The sequence below is a fragment of the Heliangelus exortis genome, chromosome 4 (genome assembly GCF_036169615.1).
Source record: "Heliangelus exortis chromosome 4, bHelExo1.hap1, whole genome shotgun sequence".
Taxonomy (NCBI): domain Eukaryota; kingdom Metazoa; phylum Chordata; class Aves; order Apodiformes; family Trochilidae; genus Heliangelus; species Heliangelus exortis.
The window spans coordinates 4,845,607-4,868,750 of NC_092425.1; the positions used below are offsets into that span (position 1 = coordinate 4,845,607).

The 23,144-nt window shown below is 39.9% G+C and overlaps 1 protein-coding gene across 4 annotated transcripts; it reads right to left on the reverse strand.

The window, feature by feature from the left end:
• Nucleotides 1–17: 17 nt before the first annotated feature.
• Nucleotides 18–20,886, reverse strand: INTS10 (integrator complex subunit 10). 4 transcript variants are annotated; one of them, XM_071742722.1, is made up of 18 exons: nucleotides 20,709–20,884; nucleotides 19,006–19,073; nucleotides 18,640–18,743; nucleotides 17,481–17,620; nucleotides 16,681–16,762; nucleotides 16,222–16,362; nucleotides 15,685–15,856; nucleotides 14,465–14,634; nucleotides 12,618–12,751; nucleotides 11,900–12,053; nucleotides 11,178–11,260; nucleotides 10,228–10,380; nucleotides 9,110–9,218; nucleotides 8,665–8,744; nucleotides 7,140–7,302; nucleotides 6,212–6,305; nucleotides 2,293–2,370; nucleotides 105–401 (listed from the first exon to the last, which is right to left on the reverse strand). In XM_071742722.1, the coding sequence occupies exons 1-18, from the start codon at nucleotides 20,835–20,837 to the stop codon at nucleotides 245–247; spliced, it is 2,211 nt and encodes a 736-aa protein (XP_071598823.1). In that variant the 5' UTR covers nucleotides 20,838–20,884; the 3' UTR covers nucleotides 105–244. The 4 variants fall into 4 exon arrangements, with proteins under 4 accessions (XP_071598821.1, XP_071598820.1, XP_071598823.1 ...); XM_071742721.1 differs by having other exon boundaries at nucleotides 11,900–12,056; nucleotides 20,709–20,873; XM_071742720.1 differs by lacking the exon at nucleotides 2,293–2,370 and having other exon boundaries at nucleotides 18–401; nucleotides 11,900–12,056; nucleotides 20,709–20,886.
• Between the last annotated feature and the right edge of the window lie 2,258 nt (nucleotides 20,887–23,144).

Here is a 23,144-nt window from a genome sequence, read left to right on the forward strand (position 1 = left end):
GATGTATTAAAGAAAACTTCCTAAACAAAGTTTTATTTACAAAGTCTGAACTACTCATATAGGAAAACCAAGTGATGGACAAACACTGAGTGATGTTGCAAACTCTGTACCTCACATGGGGTACTTCTTTGACTCCCTGGAAAAGTGATGGGTGTTCCAGTGCCACGCTGCTGTTGATACAATCAAGAGCCTCCCCCCTCTCCATGAGACACTGCATCATAATCCACTGAGGCATGGAGGCCATTCAAGCCAGAGTCTGAAGCAGCAGTATTTTCTCATTAATGCAGAACCTATGCAAGACCACCATGAGGTTTTCCCCACAGCGTGAGACCTGGCGCTCCATGGCCAGGCGGAAATCTTCCTTCACTCCTTTAGTGATACCCCGGGTAACTGTGTGGTGCCTTCAGCCATGGAGAGGAGAGAGACAGACAAAATAAAACCATGGTTATTTGGTGCACTACAGTAATTTAAAAGGTTCTACATGTCACTTACTGTAGATCTACTGTCCATGTCTGAGTTTCTACAAGGAGAGCCAAAGAGCCTGTGCTATGCTATTTTTTTCAGTCATTTTTAGTAGCTTACAGGTCTTTCAACAGAAGTTCCACAGAAGTCTGTGTTCTCACTGCTTTGATTGTGACTGTTGGGGAAGGGAATGGTGCTCTTCTGGCTAACAGGAAAACCTGTTTTCTTAACCCAGCATGTAAAGTCATCTTGCCTGGGGAAAGGAATTTTTTGTTGTGTTGTTGTTTTTTGTTATCTGCCTTTGCTGCCCAGGCTGCTTCCTCCTTGTAATCACTTCTATAAAGGGTTGGGGTTCAAAGAAGAGTGAAAAGATGAACTTGTTTTCTCTGGAGGAATAAAAGAGCAGAGGGCACCTTGTGCCAGTAGGGAAGTGCAGGAAGCAGCTATACATAATCCTGTGGGCACTGATAATTCTGACTAATGAAAGGCACAGTCAACACTTTACAGGCCAACATAAAGCCCAAATCAAGCCAGGCTGTGAGCCTGCATCAGTAGATCTTCTGTGGAGACACCAGGCAGGGATTACAGGTATTATGAGCAGAAGTTCAGCACTTGTTTTCAAACAGAACTTCCCAGTCCACCTACTGAGCAAGCTCAAGTGATGCTGACTGGGGAAGCTCTTGGGATATTGCCCTGTTAAAGGCTGTCCTTATGACCAGCCATTTTGCTGGCCTGTAGCCCTTGATACCTAAATCTTGTCCTTAAAACAACATTCTGGACTGCCAAAGCACTGTACCTTACTTGCATTGATCCAGGAATGGATAAGTAAGATCAAAGCTTCATAACATTAACATGCAAGCCCTGCTTGGGAAGGGAAGCAAAAGATGTCCCCTGAAATGAGAGCGCTAGCAGTAGTAAAGGAGCAGCATAAATTAAATTAGAGAGAAAACCATAACGTTAATGTTGAGGTAAGTTCTGAGTCATGGCTAAGAAGGGAAGAGCTGGACCAAACCCAGCAAGCACACTGAAAGACAGAATGGAAATAAAAATGAAACCCAGAGAGGCTGTAAGCAAGAAAAAGAAAAGTCTAGGAATTGCCCTCCACCAACAATACCACCCCACCTTCACTGAAATCAGCAAGTCCAGCATTTGAGAAGAAACTTTTCTGCCACAACAGCAGAGACCTCTAACACCTGAAAAAGGCAAAGAAGAGACTACCCTGGCAATTACTGGGCACTTAACTTATGAGCTAGTCTGAGTGAAGCAAAACTGCACTGAAAATAGTCCAGCATATGCAGAAGTTACGGGATAAACCCTGCTTTCCATCTGCACTGTCTTAAACATTGCTGTGTTCCATGTCACTGTGGTCAGCTACAACCTGAAGGAGAATATGCAACATACAGCTACTGAGCAAGCCAGCAGCACTTTTTGTAAGAGCTGGGAAACAGAACACAGAATTCAGAACAACTTAAATGAAGAAAAGTAGCTACAAAAGGATCCAGTAACCAGTATCTTGAAAAGAGAGGGTTCTGCTCTTGCTAGTATGTGATTGGACATCAGTATAATTTGGTGGGTTTTCTACTTTTTTTTTTTTAAAATCAACAGTGATTATTGAATTGAAAAGACAGATACTGGCAACTTATGGGAAAAATAAAAATAAAAATAAATGTTATAATAGAACAACATGGTCTGCCAGGCAATGTAGGCACAAATGGAGGAAAAAAAATTAAAGAAAAAAAAATACTGAGTAACAAATTGCTGAAAACCATGGGCAGTAAAACATGTTGACAAAACACAGCACACTATGAGTGGGGTTTTTCCACTTGGTACCTGTCAGCAGTCTGTATGCTGGGCTGTAGCACAGGTATGAATTCCTGCTGCAGTAACCCCATGGGAGGGCTAGAAGTCCTTTAAAAAACAGCAAATAGCAGCATTCAAACACTCACACACCAACTCCCACTCTGGTGCAAAACAACTCTCCAGAAAAAGGAGCAACAAAGAACTTTGGGTGAGACCACACAGCAATACAACCACTGGGCAGCCAAAGGGGTGCAGGACCCTAACAGCATCAAACATGCAAAGAACCCCAGATTTCACTGCAAGGCTGTTCAGCAATTGTGGTCTAAATATACACACGGATTTTTGGACAGTTACACTGGGAGAAAGGACAGTGTTAAGTTCACAAAAACAATTCAAGTTGTACTGTGATGAAGTGTGGTAGCTCTTTCCAAGAAGCATGTCAGTCAAGAAAGGTTTAATTAGAGGAGCACTTCAGACACCACAGCTTCCCTGCAGGGCTGGCACCAGCATGTCAGCAAACTGGGAAAGCCCACAACTTGGAGTTAAGGGATTTGCTGCTGAGCCCAAGTCAAGTGCACACACAGCAGGTATGGCCAAGTAGAGTACATGACAGTGTTTGTTACCAGTTGCCTAATTATCTTTTCATTAGCCCACAGATGGCCTTTTTCACCTTTTCAAAGTCAAACAGCATAGAAAAATGGCTTTTATAGGACAGCACAATGTCAGAGCACAACTGCCCACTCAAGAGTAACCTTCCATTGATGACCAGGGCCACATGAATTAGCCACCAAAAGGTGTCTCAGCTGAAAGACAGTTTGTCTTCTCTGTGAAGTTAAGTCCTTATCTCTGTGTGCTATCTGTAACACAAGATAATAACCTCAAACATCCTGCTTAGAGCAAATCCAATGCCCCACCTAGGGAGAAATGAGAAGTTTGGTATATAGAAAACAGGTCTAGTTTCTTAACCTAAACGTCACCTAAATCTTACAGGTACCTGAGTACTGAGTGCATCATTTATCCCCATGGATGCTAAGAAGGGAGCAGAGAAACAAGACTTGCACTTACATACCTATAATATCAAGTCAGGTGCATACCTTCAGATCTTACAGGTGGACATTTTGGTTGGTATCTACAATTTATTAATATGGATGGAGAGGTATGCTTATAAAAAACAAATAAAGACAGGACATTTTAGCAGTACAGAAACACTCTACAGTACAGCTACAATAACCTGAAATAAAAATTTCACAAGAATTATTCAATCAAATGAGATAATTTTGTAAAGAGTTCTTGGCATGAATGAGTCCAGTACTTGGAAAAATGGACATGGGGAACAGAAAATACAAAAGCACAGCACGATGCTACTGGTCCCTGAGTGGCAGATGTTTGCAAAAGGGATTCTCTGCAACTGCATGTTCATTACTGTTTGCAAGATCTGCACTCAGAAGTAAACATGTCCAACTGCACAACCGGGATAAAAATTACTTTCAAGATACTTTGTTTCACTTCAAAACAACTGAATCCACTCTGTCCCCAAGGGGAGATGTGGAAAGAATGTGACTAGAGACAGAACTCTCAGCATCTTTCACAAGTTCATGCAGTTTGGTAGACTGAGATTAGACTAATTAGAGTAAGATTCATAAAAAAATAAAAAAAAAAAAATAGAAGCACTATGTTAAGCAGTCATTTCTTGCTTATTGTTCTTTTCCCCTTTAACCTCACTAGCTAACACTGCCACTACTGAAATGTATAACCAGTAAAACTGTGAAACCTGGCTTGTCTAGAATGGAGTTCAAATACCCTTCGTGGCTGAATTCAGAGCTTACAGAAGTCTTGTTGACACTGCAAAAAGAATGAGCTGGCTGCATCACCAGTTAAAACCAAAACCAAGGACCTTAATTTTTCTACAGTGGATACAAGTAAAGGGAAAGCTTACAAGCTTACAGCTTACAAGCTATATATATATATTTTGCATGCCCTGATTATAATTCTGCAGGCTACCAAGATCTTACTTCAGTTTTGGAAAACCACATTGTAGCTTGCTTTCCTGGTTTCAGAAAAAATGAATATAATTTGCTATAAAGTATAAGGTACCAAAGAAAAGTACTGAAAGAAGAATGTGGAATTCACCTAGGAAGAAAATGTCCTGTAAGTCACAAAACAAATCTGTCCTTATAAAAATCATTTAATATCTGTAATACATTTCCCATCAATTAAAATGCAGCATTGCTAATGAGCACTTACGCTGAGGAAAGATCAGGCAAAGGAGAGAGTGCACCATTTTTGGGATTCTATGGGAAATTTAGGAATCTCCCTATGCATGACCTGAGTTGCCCCTGCTAATGATTGGGAGGATGGTGCAGCAGATCATACAACCGGAAGTGAGGATAGTTTTCAAAGATGAAAAGCAGTCTGCAGGTTTAAAGCCTACCAACCACTGTTCCAGGAAACAGGGCTGTGCTGCTGCACTTCAGCTAAAACCCCAGCTGAGGGAAGCCATGAGCTGACCAGTGCCACTGTCAGCTAAAAAATATCTGGGGTGCCTAAAGAGCAGACGTGGTCTCCAGTTAGTGGACTGTGCTCTGAACTCTCCCTCCCATCAGCTCTCTGATGAAGTGGTTCCTACACCTCTCAGACACATAAAACACACTAATGAAGGAAACGGACTATTCTTCTGTCATTCAGGAAATAAAACAGTGGTCAAAAGATGGTCAAAAGAGATTCCTGTCTTGCTAGAAAAATTGCTTGCTACCTACTTCCCGACTGGTGGGGTCAGAACAGTAACAGCTACCATGCCAATCAAAATAAAAGCTGTGACACACAGAAACAGCACAGACTTATTGCTGTTCAAGCACAGGTACCAGGCACAGTCTTCAGTGCTAAGTCCTTTAGCTGCAAAAATGTATTAATTAACATCATATGCAGTGCAGCACACCCTGATTCTTGTTTTCACACAGATGGTTACAAGCAGTGAGATACAGCAAGGGTAAGAGTTTGAAAATGTCAAGTTCAAGAGAGAAAATTCTGTCACATAATTAAACGTTTGTATTTCTTCTTTTTATTTCATTACACCTAGTATCTAATTTATGTGTGAAGTTACCTAGAACCCTGGAAAATCCACTCAGTAATCCAAATTTGGATCCAGTTGTCTAATGTTAGGCTCCCATCTTTCAAATGAAAACTTTAGCCCAACAACTTTCACTTGTTAGTGAATAACCAGAATACACCAATCTAAACTGGAACTTCAAATTTTAGCAGTCCCCCTCTTATAAAGCAAAATACCACAAGTTCTAATAAACTTAATCTGCCATTAAAACCCTGCAGCAGATACTTGTTCAGTCGTGACTCAAAACTAAGAACACTTAGGAATTTCATCCAAATTACTAAGTTCTTTCAGCATCTCATAATAAGCTAAGCAGAATAAGCTTGTCCAGTACATAGCAAGAGGTGACCTGTTTGTTCTGACAGAAAGGTCACTAGAGTTTACCTGCAGTGTAGTTTAATTTATGTTTTATATCTAAGCTTTTCATCATTCAGTGGTCTTTCATAACTTGGTTTACAACAAAAAGTGCTTTTTGTTTGGCAAAACCATTAACAACACAATGCACTCATGCCTGATTATTTTAAAAATTCCTGTATAGTCCAAGTCTGGTTGAAAGAGCAACGGTACCACTCTACTATGAAACATTCTAAAGCAAATGCCACACTTAAAAATAAAGTTTTGTAAAAGCAGGAGTTGAAAGTTGAAAAAACCCAATTCACAAATCATCAGGAGAGACAGAAAAAGAAACTCATGGCCTTGTCTGAACTCCTTAGTCAACTCCTTCAATTTAAACTCACAGGCATGACAAGCCCAATATCTAGAAGATGACAAAAGCAAAGACAACCAGAACATACTCCCTTTTTACTTTTTTCCCAAAGAAAACAGTAAATGCTTTTTTATCCTTACTTGATCAACATTGCTTGATTTGGCAGCAGTTCCAGATGAATTTTCCCTCCTTCCTGTGTTCTTAAATAAGCAAATTCCTCCAACATATCAATATCTGAAGAAAACGTTAAAGATTTGAGTAGGGAAAAAAAGACAGAGAGCATTCCTTCTTATACCATCACATTGAAGCCACATTGCTGAAAGGACAGTCAAAATCAACAGCTATTGAAATATCTCATTCCTAAAAGTGATAAAAGATCATGGCATGTATTCATAGATCTCCACAAATGAAAAGTTGCTTTTTAAAATGTAAAACACACAAATCAGTCAATTTCTTTCCACATTTCTTATGTACAGTCAGACAGAAGTACAGCAAGCCCACCTTGTTGAACAAATTCCCTGGTTGTTTTTACTTCCAGTTTTACTTCCAGTTACCAAAGTAGTGCATTCTGAGGCTGGGACAGACAGAAATATCACCATGATGCCACATACTACCCTTTTTAGTTTTCTGTACTGGTCCCTTATCTTCCTTTCCCTTTTCTTTTTCCCTTTCCCTTTCCTTTTCCCTTCTTTCCTTTACTCTTTCACCTTTCCTCTTCAATGTCTTTTCCCCTTTCTTTTCCTTTCCCCTTTCCTTTCCTCTTTCTTTCCTCATTTTAATCTTCCTCATTGGTTTACTTTCCTTATGTGCACACCTTTTGCTTTACCTGGGAAACTGTCTTCATCTCAGCCCACAAGTTTTGTCACTTTTGCCCTTCTGATTCTCTCCCCTATGCCACCAGGGCAGGGAGTGAGTGAATGAGTGGCAGTTTTGTGCTTAAACAACAACATCTGGAAATAAATACAGAATTCACAGAGAGAGCTGCTGCTACAAGTATCTAGCAGCTTTTTCAACACCCCAGCACATAGTTTTGGATGTGAAAGACATTTTTCATTAGAGAAAGGATACTTGTAACATAGTTGAAAAAATTCTCATATTGGAAGTTTCCTTGTTGACAGATTTTGTTGATGGCTTTCAGGAACAAGTTCTCCCCCCTTGGCCACTCGTGCTGAAGCAGAACAACTACGTGGCCCAGTGCCATATCATCTCTGCTGTCTGTGAAAGCTCTGAGCTTCAGGGAGAAAATTGACATTGAGAGAGTCAGAAAAACATTTTCCTTTTATAAATACATGGGATTCATCTCACCCGCATCTGTGCAAATAAAAAAAAAACCTCTTTAGAAGGGTATTTCATCCTGCTTTAATATATATTAAAATATGTTGGAAATATCTCATCAAAATACCAAATTCTCTTCGCTGACCTAAAAGGGAAGTCTGAATAGAATTATTCAATCTCAAACTATCTTTTTGAATTTTTCAAAATAATAAGCTCAGAGTATCTTTCTCCCTGTCTCCTCTCCCCAAACCTCAGGGGAATAAAGGAGAAAAAAAAGACAAAACAAACCCTTCTCCATCAACACCCCTTCCCCCCACAAAAAAAGACCATACACAAACCCATTTTGTGCCTTCAGGCAAAGGCACCAGGTGGAGGTGCCACAAGAAGCAGGGAACCCCCTGCCCTCCACTCACCAGGCAGAAGGAGGGGACCAAAGTGAAGGGGGTGAATGGAAACAGGCACCTCCCTGGGGCAGCAGAATGCCTTTCCTACCCCCCCACATTCCCAGATGCTGCTTCACAATAGATATGGGGCACTGGAAATGGAGGACCTGTTGGACCAGAAGCTTAACATGAGCCCTCAATGTGTGCTTGCAGCCCAGAAAGCCAACTGTGTCCTGGGCTGCATCAGAAGCAGCACAGACAGATGGTTGAGGGAGGGAATTCTCCCTCTCTGCTCTTCTGAGACCTGCAGCACAGTGTCCAGTTCTGGAATCCCCAAAATAAGAAGGACATAGAGCTCCTGGAACATGTTCAGAGGAGAGCCACAAAAATGATTAGAGGGATGGAGAACCTCCCCAGTGAAGCCAGGCTAAACAAGCTGGGGTTGTTCAGCATGGAGAAGAGGAGGCTGTGAGGTGACCTTACAGCAGCTTTCCAGTACCTGGAGGGGGCTACAAGAAATCTGGGGTAGGGCTTTTTACATGTGTGTACAGCAAGAGGACAAGGGGAAATGATTTAAAACTTGATGAGGGGAGATTTAGGTTTGACATTAGGAAGAAATTCTGTAATTTGAAGGTGGTGAGACACTGGCACAGGTTGCCTAAGGGAGCTGTAGCTGCCCCATCCCTGGAAGTGTTCAAGGCCAGGTTGGATGGGACCTTGAGCAACCTGGTCTAGCGGAAGGTGTCCCAGCCCATGTTTAAGGTCCCTCCCGTCCCCAGACATCCTATGATTCTGATTTTGTTGAGAAGCACTTAAGGCACAGCCCTTCACACCTATTCCCACCACTGGGATAAGGCCATGCAGTTTCAGGACTCCATATACATGAAGTAGGCCCTAAAGACATAAGGGAATTTAAAGCCTTGACTATAACTTACCTTGAAACAAGCTAGCAATAAATGAAGGCAGTAAGGCATGATGGCTCTGCTGGTACATGGCCAAAGCTTCAAATCAGACCCTGCAACAGAACAGTTTATCAGACACTTCTTTAGGGGTCTCAAGGTTATCCAAGTTTGAAAGAAATCAGAATGGAGCAAACTGAATCTGCAACTGCCAAATCTCAGGTGGGGAGAAAAACTTTGAAGGTAAATTACAAATTATTGAAAAGGTGAGGTTACATATGCTAATTTTTTTTCTTCTTTTTTTCTGTGGTAGGAGTCTGTCACCAGTAAAGTACCAGCAGGAAAACTACTCACAAAACCAAGGGAGATCAAGAACTTCCTTCCTTTTTGTAATACAAAAAGAGAACTGTTACATACTCAACCAAAACATACAAACTAAAATTGATCTGACACTGAATTTAAGGTAGTAGCAACTCCATACCTTTCCTGAATTTAGACTTTACTTTAGGTTGCTCCTCTTGTACTTTACCTCCTTCTTGTATTGGAAGTAAAATACAGCACATGAGGTCAAGCACTTTTTCACATGTTTGCTATGAAAAGAACAAGAGAAAGATGATACTGCTAAATTAAAGTTCATAAAATTCAGATATGCTAATAATGATTTTAAAAAAATTACAAAATTCTCAGCTAGAACTTGATTGCATTTAATGCATAAACTAGTTTGGCTGAGAAAAAAAGATATTAGCTGTCATTTTTGCTGAAAGCCTACATGAGTCATTTTAATTGTGAAAATATATGCAATGTCATTCTTTGTTTCATAAGTCTCAGATCAATATAACTGCAATCAAAACCTATTTTATTTTAAAAGAATAGTTTTCAAGTGAATTCTTAGAATGGTTTTTTAAAGCTTTTTCTGCCCATGGTAAATATAGAAAGAAAAATGGCAATCTGACAGCATAACAGAAATGCAATGAATTTTTAATGCTATTTCCTAGAGGCAATAAAAGTCTGTGGGGATATACTATCATATTTCCAATTTCATTTTTCCAAAGAAAAAACAGTAAACTGCAAAGGACAAAAAGACTTATCCAGTAGTACTAGGATGATGTTATTATATCCTATGAGACCCAGATTTTATTACTAGTGCTGACACTGACTCCTCAGTCCACCACGCACTCCTGTAATATTAAAAACATGAAATATATATTGCAAAGGTAAAGTAAGTTCAGAGATCAGGCCAGGTAACATTGTTCTTGAATCTCATATACTGTCAGCTGATAAAAACTCTTTTCTAAGCTGATCACAGAAGGGTTTTGTCTATAATCCTTTTCCTTCCCCTGACATGAAGCCTATACCTAAAAATTTTCCCTCAATATTCAAAAGTTTCAGTAAAGTTAAGGAATTGAAATTCAAGGTTATAATGTAACCAACAACTCAAACACCTGTAGCTACGGAAAATCATAACCAAGCCCCCAAAATCAAAACTACCAAACAGGCTACATAAAAAAGTTAACAATGGAGAGTCAGTCAGTGTGGAAGAAGACAAATGGGAACCCCAGGGCCTATGGTGATGGAAAAGTTATGGAATGCTGGACGTACCCGATATTCTCCAAGGGCAAAGTGGCAAGTTGCTAACTGAATCAGTGCTCTCTGATTTTCTAGTGATCCTTGCCCAGTAATTTGCTGTGGAGAATGAGAGCCCTGAAGAGCTGCCAAGTGATGTAGGCTGCTAATTGCTTTTTTGTACTGACCCTTTAAAAAAAGATACAGAAGTCAGTGTTAGGATCTACCATATACAGTGGAGAGAAAGATAGAAATAAAAATTCCCTTACAGAAAGCTTTCAAAACAAAGTGTGTCCAAATAACAGGGCTTCAAAATTTTAATCTAGCAGAACACTCTCCAGTGATGTGCTGTATACAGGAGTGTGGATCAACCACTTGCAAAGCAGTGGAAAGACAAGCAGGCCTTTAAAAGGTCTGTTTACAAAACTGCATTTATAACTGAAACAAATAATCACATTCATCTACACTCATAATTACTTTATTTAGACTGATAAATGAAAGAGCTCTTCTTCAGGTACAAGTAAAGGCAAAAATAAAATATCCCTAAATGAAAAGTATGGAAGAACAAGTTTTGTCCTTTAAATGGTATTTGTAGTGAGTAAAATTAGCCTAATTTCTGAGGAGAATGATAAATTTTAACTGAGACGTGCTAAAATCTTCTGCTGCTTGAAATGTTTTTTGTGTTCCAATTGAATGCACTGATAGAGGAACAAAGTGCATTTTTCTTCTTTAACACTATATATATATATATTTGTACTGCTCAAAAAGCAAACACAGAGGTCTTCTCCACATTACAAAACAGCTACTGGTATGGAATACCTAGGATAGGATACCTAGCTTATGAGAAGAATGGTCTGATTCCATCCCCAGAAGGTTCATGCTTTAAAGAATAAAATCAGTAGAATCTTAAAGTAGTCAAACTGGCTAATTGAACAGCTGTTCACTAAAAGGAATTTCAATGTAATGTTTTTTTCTTTATTTTTTACCTGGTAGATGATCATGTCTGTAAGAAAGATTCTTAACCAAAGCCAGGTGTCTGTTTTCCATGACAAACAAATTCTGGTGAACTCTGCGTAAGTGGCCAAAGAAGAAAAAGAATATTAAGCATTTCACAGCTTTGGGTTAAAAATTGGTTATCTAGAAAAAGAAATAGCTGAATTTAGACATATAAAAACAAAAAAGTAAGTATGTGAAATCACGCAAACATACAATACTCCCTGCTTGTAAAATCCTATTTTGATTATACTTCTCAGTTTTAAGCAAAGCCAGGTGGTACTAGGTACTAAGCAGCTAGGTGGTACTATTTGCCTGCTTTTTAAAAGAGAGATCTGTTTTCAAGATTATCACACCAGCTATTGCCAGAGAGACATAGTAAAGACACATCTTAAGCAAGCATTAGCAGCACATCCTCAATGAGTATTATCAGTTCTACTTCTAATCAACTGCCCCTTCAGTATAAGCTGCTTCCAGGAGAAGTGGGGTGAATAAGCAAAGAGGCATGGAGAAATGAAACTAAACCAGGGATAAAATATTCAGAAAAGTAACAAATCGTAAAATCTTCTTATTGGAATTTAGATTGAAAACACACAGGGTCCACAGTAAATTCTAAGAATTCAATATGACAGCAATTCTAAGTTTAACAACAGTAAAATTACTTGTGTGCACAGCAATGAATCCTAAATGCAACTCTGCATGCAGGTGGCTTTACCTTTGTCAAGTGACTCCAGAGAGTAGAGCAGCTCCCAGCTCTCCCTTGCCAGTTTAAAGCTCTCTAATACTTCAACAGAGTTTGGCAGATCTGCCTTGTTTACTGTAATGTGACGACTTCGTGCCTTCCCAGAAGGATCCTCATCATCTGAGCTCTGCTTGAGAGTTGGTATAAAACAAACAATTACACTTCTTAATTTATACTTATTTGAAAGAACTCTAAAGTTCCAGGAATTCCACTCAACACACAAAAACTCTTCTGTACTGAAGATGCCATTGTCCTGGTTTAAGTGACTTTAAATGACTTTTTGCTTGCTTCTTTTAGTTTTAGAACAATCTGGGTTGCTACCAATAAAGTTAGTGGTGCGGTGTGATAAAAAGTATTCACGGTTCTAAATCATGAAAAGTCAATTAGTTGACAGAATTAGCTGTAGAACACCTGACTGCTATGGCTACAGTTTTTAACAGCTTCTGCATTCTCTACTGAACTCCTTCAAGCTCAAGTATCCACATCAGCACATACATGTCTACAGCAATTGCTACAAAAACTGTTTTATTCTTACTGCCTTTAGCAAAAAAAGTCTGTTTGCAAATTGTGGTCATCAACAGCTATTCCAAGGTAGCTCCAAAAATGTCTACTACATTTGTGCCACACCCACTATTGTCTAAATTCCAGCACCACTGCCATTCTTGTAATTAAAAAAGTCTAGAAAAGTTACCATTGTTTTTTCTCTTCCTTCAGCAAGTTTCCTCTTTTTGTGTATGTGTTTGTTACGATCAATATCTGTATCACCATAGATGTTGGTCACATCCTCAAGAAGAACCAGTGGGACTTGGTTTGGAGCATTTGGACCTGGATTTAAAGACAAATTCATTAAAAATTGTTCTAAACTGATCTGAAAGGTCCCATGCCTACATCAAGTTGGTTTTGTTTCCTTCACCAGTAATGATTATAATGTTAGAGAAAACAATATGAAGTTAATTCACTTATTTTGCATAAGCTAAAACTATGCTGGTAAGGTTTTCCCAAAGCAGCCTTACCACTGATTTCAGTGTACAGAATTAAGCATTTAGTTGACATCAGAGCCCATCATCACTCTTCAAGGTCTCTAGAGAAGCTGTATTTTGCAGAAGACTGAATTTCTTCTTCCACTGGTGTCACATAACATCTGGTGGGATCTGGTACCTCTTATTTCAGATGTCAGTGCTTAAGTTTCATTAGGTATGAAACAGAAACAATACTTATTAATCTCAGCCACTACTGAGAAAGCTTTCCTTCTGAAAACATTTTCTCTTTTTGCACAATCAAATTGCATATAGAGTGAAAAACTCAGACAAAGAGAAATACAACAGAAAGGTGAAATTTGTTGAGCTATTTTCCCTTTCTGAGATCTCCACCAGTAAAAACAATAGTGTGGACAAGTATTTTCAGTATGTGCATTTATTTTGTTACTCTTTGCAGAAAAATAAGAAACTAAGGCCTCATTCATAACTGCAAAAAACTAATTTGAGAGCTTAATGTCGGGAAAATCCATTGACATAAAAGTACCCATATTAAGCTTTTCCCATTGACTCAGAAGGTATGTGTAGAGTCTATTGTTAATGTTACAAAAAACAGCACTTACACAGTTATTACTTTTGACTAGGGTCAAACTAAATACCACTATTGAAATGCTTCCTATACAAAGGTTACAACACCTCCCTGTACCAGCATGTATTCCACTGTGTTGGAATACAACCTGTCTGAACTGAAAACAAAGGTCATAAAGAAATCCCATCCATGAGTAACAGACAGGAGAATATCACAACTGGGATGCTGGAAGAGTTTTGTTACTAGAATTCCAACAGCTGCTTACTTCCAACACCCAAGAAAAAAGGAGTGGGATTTTTCTTTTACTCATACTGATGTAAATGAATACCAGTTAAGTGCTTTGCTTTCCAAAGAAATGTTCTCTTCTCAGTAGCAGGCAAGCACACTGAAGCCTTTATTTCAAAATCTGCAGTCCTACAAAACTCAACCTCACCCTTGACTTAGGCTGCAAACCTTACAGTACTGAAAGTTACAGCCATACAAAGAGTGGTTTTATGTCTGACTGAGCTCTAGAATCTAAGATTACACAGTTTTAATTGATTTCTAGCACAGAGTGTTATAAATAAATCTCAAAAAGCATCAGCCCAAATAGCAACTCTTGCCAAGCCTGCAGATAGCCCAAAAGTTAGGAGTGGTGTGAATTGCCTCATTCATTTCTCAAGTCTCCAGCAAGGCAGGTATAAATTATGTAAGAGAAAGACATTGAAAAGTTTTATCCCAAGAGGTTTATTCCAAGGCCATGCACATGAGAAGGTCACAGATTAAAGCTCAATGCTATTGGATTAAGAGGACAACCTTTTTTTCCCCTCCCAGTCTGCTTCCAAAATAAGAGCTGGCAAGACTAATGGCTTAAGAGAATTTTAAAAGAAGACCCACATAGATCATAGTTTCAAAAAGCTAATGAGAAGATCTTTTAGACATTAGCAACAGAATCACAAAGACCACTTTACAAAAGTTGAATCATTAGAAACTAACCTTGGAAGAGGGAGGGTTGGATGCTGCTGACATACTGGAATGCATTTTTAAAGAAAACCAACATCGTTGAATACACCACTTGATTCTTATATTTAGCATGTGCATCACTATCAAAGTTACTGATGTATCTGCAAAGGTCTTTCATTCGGTGCAAAATATCACCATAACTTCTGAGGAAGACAGAGAAGAGGAATTCATTATGTTACACAGACTCCAAAAGGAAAGAATGCCTAGTGGATATGAAATACTTCATGTTTTTACTGAGGAAATCCCCCAGCTGCACATCAGTGCAGGCTGGGAATGAAACATCACTAAACAATTACCATGTTTCTCTTTGCTGGGGCACCAATGAAACAGAGGAAGACCCTGACAGGGTTAACTCCTCTAATTTTCCACTGAAACAGTGTGAACAAAACAAGGCCCTAAGGAGGCTAACTTTTGTCTTGAAGATAATTAAAAATGTAGGTCCTGTTCTTAAAACATGACACTGCCAAAGCTAACTAGGCACACAAGTAAGGTGAACATCTGCACAAAAAGAACATAAAGATGTCACAACCAGTAGATCAGGGGATAGTTATGGCTAGGGTCTGATATCGCCTTGTAACAATATAATGAAGTCAGCAAGAATCAAGAAAGGTAAAAAGTTCAACCCTGAGGAAGACTGCATTACTTCATCTGAAGCCCCCCAGAGACCCCGAGAAAGACGACTCCACCCAGACTCCACCCAAACTCCGCCCAGACTCCGCCTGTTATGAATATTATAATTACATGTTGCAATCTTATGACTATGTATGTAAGGATGTTGCAACCTCCCCTTTTAACTGTATAAATAACCTAACCCTTCTACCTGACAGGTAGAACCCTTTGTCCAGCGCAAGCTGGGAGTTCCCCGGATCCGAAAATAAATACCTTTACTGTTTAAAGGCTTAAAATTCTGTCTCTAAACAGTTTTGTAGGCCTTTTTGGGCTTCACCCAGGGAAGGATATTCCACAGTAGTGTAGATCTTAGGCATGCCTTTCATCAGTGAGGATTTAGTTTAGAGATTGATTTAAAAGTGCTGCCTGCATTTTTGCTTTATGTTTTAGTCTTGAAAGAAAAGCTGCACTGAATTTCTACAAAATGTCCTAATGTTAAAATCCTTTTTCAACCATTCTCATTATGAATTAAAAAGCAAAATTTTCTTTAAGAATAAATGCCTGGAAAAGTACACATTTCTCACCTTCTTCCTTTATCCATTTGCCACTCACACCTCATTCCCACCACAGACAATATTTTAAACAGCCTCTCCCAAGGATCTGTAATCTGAGATGATTTTTCTGAGAGCCCATCTATTACATATTTCTGAGAACCACGCTTGCTTGGAGACATAATATCAGAGGAATCTTGTGAACCTAGGAAAACCAGCACATTTTCCTCTTCACAAAGAAATCAAGCCAACTGATTTATTTTCAAGAAGATGGGTAAAAACACACATTGGAGATTTCAGGGTAACCATTCTTTACTTATCTAGTCACAAAAGAGCTTGGACATATTGTCCTATTTCTGAATAACTGAAGCACCATAAGCATCCTGACTGAGTACCTGAAATATCATGAGGTATTTTGGTATCAAAAAACTAAGAAAAATCGAATACTGCTGTTAATGCTTGTGTACAGACTATGCTGCATAAAAGTAATGCATTCTTCATTTATGGACATCACTTGAAGAATACTAAAATATATTCTGAGAAAGGTTAGTTTTGTAAAAATAGTCTTACCTTGATACTGGCTTTCTGTCTGTGTGGATCTAGTTATATAGTTAATATAAAATTCTGCTGCCTTATTCAGATACTTATATAACAAGCTGGCCGGAAGTCGAACGTCAGGGTTGTTAATTATTAGAGGAAGAACATCACAAACTGAAAATTAAAAAAAAAAAAAAAAAAAATTTTAAAAATCCTTTAGGTGTGTCATTACTTTGTCCAAGTAAGCTTTCTCAATCAGCAACATAAGCCTCCACCTCTGGCTGACCATACACCACAAAAGATCATAAAGAACCTCACCCAAATGAATGTGACATCAATATGGTCAGCCTGGCCTAACATGGCCTGAACCTCTTTTGACTATAGCAGTTTTCTAATCTTAGTATCTTGAAATGAGTTTACTGAACTCAGAATCTTGCTAAATAGAATACTAAAAAGCTGTATAATACAACAAGAAAATTACTTCTTTCTTACCAAATAATTTTCTGAAACAATTCACTGGTGATTCTTGGTCTTCGATACTTTCAGCATCTAATAATGTTTCTCCAAGGCCTACCTGTGTAAGCACAGGACAAAATCAAACACTGGCCCAGTGGTTTTAGGAACTTCTTCAGCTAATCTCTAAACAGATAGTTAAATTACCCCTAAATATTAATTTAACAGACAGTTAAATTAATAAAACAGCAAAAGAAAACCAAGAAAAAATTGTGCATGCAACTCTATCAGTAGATGTGCCCAGATGAGTGAAAACAAGCTACAACATTTCAGTGTAAGTCAGTGTCAGAACTCTAACAGCTTATAAAGTCTTTAAATTACTTTAAAATTATCCTTAAACTGTCCTTACATGAAGTAGGCTGTCACTTAAAGAGATCCAGGTGTATTTTTGTAAGTCAAAGCAAACACACTGCTTCTCTGGTTGTAACCTCCAAATAATCTGCCCACAGTGACAGCTTACTGACAAAATGCTGAAGCAGTATTTTCTTACACTGTGATATTCCTCTTAACTCTTTATTTGTGTTATGTAGCTTTTTCAAATGGCATGAAATATTCCTTGCACTTTTAAAACAAAAAATTCTTTTCTTTGTTTCAGTTTGCTTTCTGCTCAATTCTTTCCTGGTAGGAACCTCAAGATTCAGCAAGCTGAACTTTCAGCTGCAATGGAACCTGAATAAAAAGACTGACCCTCTCACTAGCCAAAGGAAAATATATTTCAGCAAAACCTCAAGAAACAGAATGCCAACACTGTGAACAGCAAATATCAGCTCTTCTCTTACCCCATGTTGCACCACAGTCTCTGGGAATCGTCGCAGTAGCAGCAGCAGCATTTCCGCCCTTTCTAATGTGTTAAAACACTGCTCTGTGGCCTTCAGCAACATTTCACACTGGACCCGACCAGGAAGAGTTTCAAACAATCCTTTTTTTTAAAAAAAAAGAAAAAAGAAAATAAAATAAACTTGCTATATCTAAATTGTAAAGGGAACTGACAAAGGGTAAGATTAGTCAACATCACCTTGCCATGCAGAGTGAAAGAGATTTCTTTATAGTTTTTTCTGCTTTTAGTATGTATTTCTGGAAAGAAATGGCTGTTTTTTTCATGGATAACCATATGAGTATCAATCTTTGTTTATGCAGATGCACAGAATTTGAACAAACAAGAAAGTCTGTTAATGATGGGAACACTGAAAATTCCGATGCTTAAATATTTGGTATTTTAAGATGCTTTTTCAAGAATATTCAGTTACTTTTTTACTTATAGTCCACTTCAGCAATTAATACTGTTGTTATTAAAAGGTAATTTTTTTCAATTTGAACTTCCAATGAGACAGTAAAAACAAACATATTCTCCCGTTAAGTTTAACGTATTCTCTGTGAAAAATAAGCACACCCCATGAAAAAGCAAATGTTTCCTTCAGTGGAATAATAACCTGTATGCACAGCTACACACTGCTTATCCGTAGATCTTAGGAAGCAGAGGTTCAAACAGATTATAATGTGTCATGTTTAAATCCTGCTTTCAAGACTTCCTGTGGCTGCCAAGAGGGAACACCAAGACCTCTGGTCATTGCTCTTTTTCATCACCCTCAATGAATCCCTATGAATTCACCCAATTTTTATTATCCTTCATTGTTCTCTCCAATCAGTGGAACAAAGATTCCTAAATCACATTCCACTTAACTCCTCTGCAATCTTTTTTTTAAGTGCTTGCTGTTCAGGCAGCCTTAATCTACCTTCATCATAGACAAAGCAATGGGAAACAGCTTCTAATGTGTGTTTCCTAAGCCTAACACAGCTCTAAGGATGTAATGAGCAAATAAAATCTGCAATCCACAGGCAAATTAAAAAAACCTGACATTTACTTGCCACACCAGACACCAGAAGGGTTATCTTGAGATTCCTTCAAGACTCTCCCCATTCAGTGAACAGAATCCTTACCTCTTAAAAATTGTGTCTGCTTGTCCTGTGAGTCATTCCTTAATGCTGCTGTGATAACACTGATCTCCCTCCATACAGCAGGTTGGTCTGGAAAATTCACAAACCTGCAATGAAGTTTTAGGCAAGGAATGCACAGTGAGTGATCTCAAGATCTGTTTTCAGTGCAAAACCTTCCTATGAAAGAATGTGCATAGGCAAATGGAAAATAAAACTTTTTTTACTATTTATTTTTAATTAATATAAACTTTTCTGCTTTATATATCCAAATGAATTTCCAAGAACACCCACATTATATTTTTGGAAACTCTGACATTTATGAAAACAAGGACCTGGTATAATTCCAGAGTTCCAGCTCTAGTTACTTACATGTCATAGAGCAGCCTGCCTGCAGATGCTGTCCTTTCAGCATTCCTCTCAATAGTGTACATCTCATACTGCAAGATGGAAAAACAGAACATTGGCATCCTTGAACACATTTATAAATCAGATAAACACATTTATAAATCACTCTAAAAAACCTGTCCCATTTTGCTACAGCAGTCTGAGTAACAGAAAGCTAAAAAGACATTTACTTGCCACAGTAGACGTGTAACCAGAGATGTTATCTGTAGACTCCTTCAGCACCCTCCTTATCCACTGAATAGAATCCTTACCTCTTCAAAACTTTCAGACTAAATAATAACCTGAATAGCATTTGCTGTAGAAATTAGGATTTGAGTTTAGACTACCACATGGCATCACACACTGAATTATGCATAAACTTCTCCATGACAAGCACTCTAATATTAACATGCTGGCTTTATTTTTACACAAATAAAAAACCCAGTGAGAATTCAGAGTTCTTTGACGAGTTTGTTTCCAGCCAAGTGCAATGCAAAAACCACCAAAAAACTAGAGGCAAGAGAGGTGCTTTATTAGAAAGAGCTATTTTTTGCAACAGAAAACCACAGAAGTTTCACCATGTGCAAACACACGAAGCAGAAAGGGACCACCCCTTCAGTTATGAAAAAACCACCACTTTTCACAGAATATTTGGGGTAGGAAGGTACCTCAAGAGATCATCAAGTCCAATTCTCCTGCCAGAACAGAGTCACAAAGGGGAGGTCATACAGGAATGAATCCAGGTGGGGTTTTATTTTTAACTATTGGACACCACAGCAAGAGGCTGGACATCATCCCATGAATTCTGGGCAGAATGAAACACAAAAAAGAACCAAGCAAAATGCAGATTCCCAGTGCTGGCTCGGACACCTCCATGGGCCAAGGTTCTACCTGGTTACAAGGCCTGGATGGTTCCGGTGTTGCATGGCACTTTTGCTTTGGGTTCTGGGTGTGTCTGTGCAGGCAGAACCGGACCCCACCCCGGTACTGATGTAAAGGTTAAAATAAAATGCCTGCTAGTGGTTCTCTAGGGGTCATATTGACCTGATAGAAGCTAACACAGAATGCTTCTTTAATAGAACCTAAGAAATTGTTTAGGTAAATTTTAAGGGAAATACATGTGCTAAACGGATAACTACAGCAACCTTGAGATAAGAAACAGAACGTGTTGTCAGCTTGGCTTAAGAAATGCGCATGCCTGGAGAAGAAAAGGTGAAAAGTTTACCCAGAGAAAGACCTTTACTTCGTTTTTACTTCATCCCCACGACCACCATCAAGAGACACTACGCAAGCGCAGGAGGGAGGAGATTATGAAAATAACCTCTTGGGACTAATTTTAATACAAAGCAGGAGTAGGTGATGGACATGTATAGGCGTATTGCGAAATTTAACGAATATGTAAACACAAGTGTATACAACAAAGGCCTAAATGCGACATTGGTGCGCACGGATTTCGGAGGAATTATCCCCTCCTGCGCCCAGCGCTGAATGAACATAACCCCTCTGTGTAACTTTCCAATTAGTCCTTTTCCTCAAGTCAGTACCGAACCCGCAGCAGTGGCTGGAGGTGCTGCCGGGTCCCCGTCACCACGGCAACCATTGGCCTAAAGGGCCCGTCAGGCAGGGCCGCCGCAAGGCCGTGTGAGGAGAACGGGGTGGCCGTGTGTCCAGCGGGTGCTGTCGCTAACCTGTATGTTGAAGTCGGCGGGGTAAAGGCTCCGCGCCGTGATGAGCCAGGCCTTGGCCGCCCACAGGTCTCCCGGTACCAGTTCGCGGGCCCGTTTCACCAGGAACTCGCAATCCCCCTGCGCCGACATCTTCTGCCCCACCCACCCACCCGCCTGGCGCTGCGCATGCGCTCTGCGCTCCCTGGGCGTTGCCTCCCGCTCCTCCGCTCCGCCCCCGCGGGGCGCGGCTCTGAGGCAGTGCGGCCGCCGCCATTTTGGATGAGGGCAGGGAAATGTCTGGAGTGTGGCGCTGGAGGGTTGCTATGGCAATACTTCCCTTTCTTTTTAAAAGAAGATTTTTTTTTTTTTTTACTGTTGTCTCGTTCCCTGTTGTTGGACGGTGGGCCGGAGCTAGTGAAGGGAGAGGATCCCGTAGTGGCGAGGGGGTGTGAGATAGGTCGGGGGCTTAGGTAGGCTGAGGAGGACCTGTAGAGCAGGAATTTTAGGAGTTCTGACTTGTCTGGTAAGGGAATTACAGAATTATTTGGGTTCGAAAGGACCTCTGAGATCATCAAGTCCAACCCTTGATCCACTCCCCCCATGGTTCCCAGACCGTGGCACTGAGTGCCACATTCAGTCTCTTCTTAAAAACCCCCAGGAATGGAGAATCCACCACCTCCCTGAGCAGCCCATTCCAATGTCTGATCACCCTCTCTGGAAAGAATTTATTCCTAATATCCAACCTCAACCTCCCCTGGCAGAGCTTAAGCCCATGCCCTCTTGTCTTACTGACAGCTGCTACAACCAACCTGGCTCCAGCCTCCTTCCAGGGAGTTGTAGAGAGTGATGAGGTCTCCCCTGAGCCTCCTCTTCTCCAGCCTCAACACCCCCAGCTCCCTCAGCCCTTCCTCACAGGACTTGTGCTGGATCCCTTCACAGCCTCCTTGCTCTTCTCTGGACCTGCTCCAGCACCTCAATCTCCTTCCTGAACTGAAGGGTCCAGAGGACTACAGTGATTTTGTGTAGCCCAAGACAATAGTTTGGACACTGAAGTTTGTGAGGGAAAGGCAAACACCATTATTTGAGGATATGGGTGCTTAGTCTCTATATAAAGTGAGACAGGAGTGGTATTTGAAGGTGCTGGAAACATAAACCATAGGTTTTAGCTGATCAGGCCAATATGCTTTGTTCAGAGTTGTTGCTGGCTTAACCCTGAATGTACCAGTGGCACTGCACACTCATTTCCCATTCCAGAAGCCAAGCCTGTAGGTGGTGGTGGGGCTGGGCTAGAGCTTCAGGGTCTGAAGTTTCCTCTCCACCTAAAGTGGCTTTCCTGAGTTCTTGCAGATTGTGCTGTTTTGCATTCCACAATACAGGGCATGCTGGAGGTCTCAAGGTTTTAGCCAGCCAACTAGAAGTGCTCACTGCCTCCTTCCTGCAGGAATTCAGGACTGAGCTAAAATGCCTATATAAGTCTTGTTTATCAGGAAGAGGCTTTTAAACTTTCTGTTGCAGGAAACAGGCAGCATTGACCTCAAGGCAGTTTAGTCATCTGGTGCTGTGAAGGTAGATTTTTTGCTTTGGGAAGACTGTCCTGTTTCTTGAGGAAGGCCTCTCAGTAAGAGAGGTAAAGTGTGTAATATATTCAGGCAGTGTAGTTGGTGCAGCACAGGGACAGCGCAATTTCTACAGCAGAGATGAGCTGTCTGGGCTGCCAGTCACTTAGAATTTGAGGCTGAGACCAAGTGTTTTGTTTGTCCCTTGGAAATGAATGACAGTAGACTGGACATGTGGATGACAAACCAGGAGGAAAAACAAAAGGAGATTGGGAATTCAAGAGTGGAATAACATGGGACACTGTGCAGTGTGTGGGATCCAATACAGCTCTATCCACGGAGTGGCATGTGTTAATGACATAGGTGTGAATGTCAGTAAAAATGTGCGTGTTTCAGCAGATCTAGTAACTTCTCATGAAATGGTGGAATAGAGATTTTTGACTCTGGGACTTCACAGCTGAATCCAAATTCTGGCTTCAAAACACTAGAGCTGGCCACAGTCCACTTAATTTCTGTAATAGCCTAAGGCAGCTTTTAATAATTGACCTTATTGTCACAGAATCATAAAATAATTTGGTTGAAAGAAACCTCAGAAGATCACCTGGTCCAGCCACCTGCTCAAAGTGTTCTTTTATGGTCCTAAGATAAATTAAAAATCCATTTCAATAAGACCAAATCTGATCAGATTCCTTCAGCCTGCAGTTTTGACAGTAATAAGCAGTAGGCAGTCAGTGTTTACAAGGGGAAACACTTAGATAGTCTTTTGAGCTGGTATTTTTATTAGATATGTTAAAATACTTGCCTAACTTTTAGGTCTAGGAAACTGAACCAGATTGTAATTATGTTCCACACAGCAGGGATGGAATTATAAATCACCATACTCTCCCTGAGTTGTCTGGTA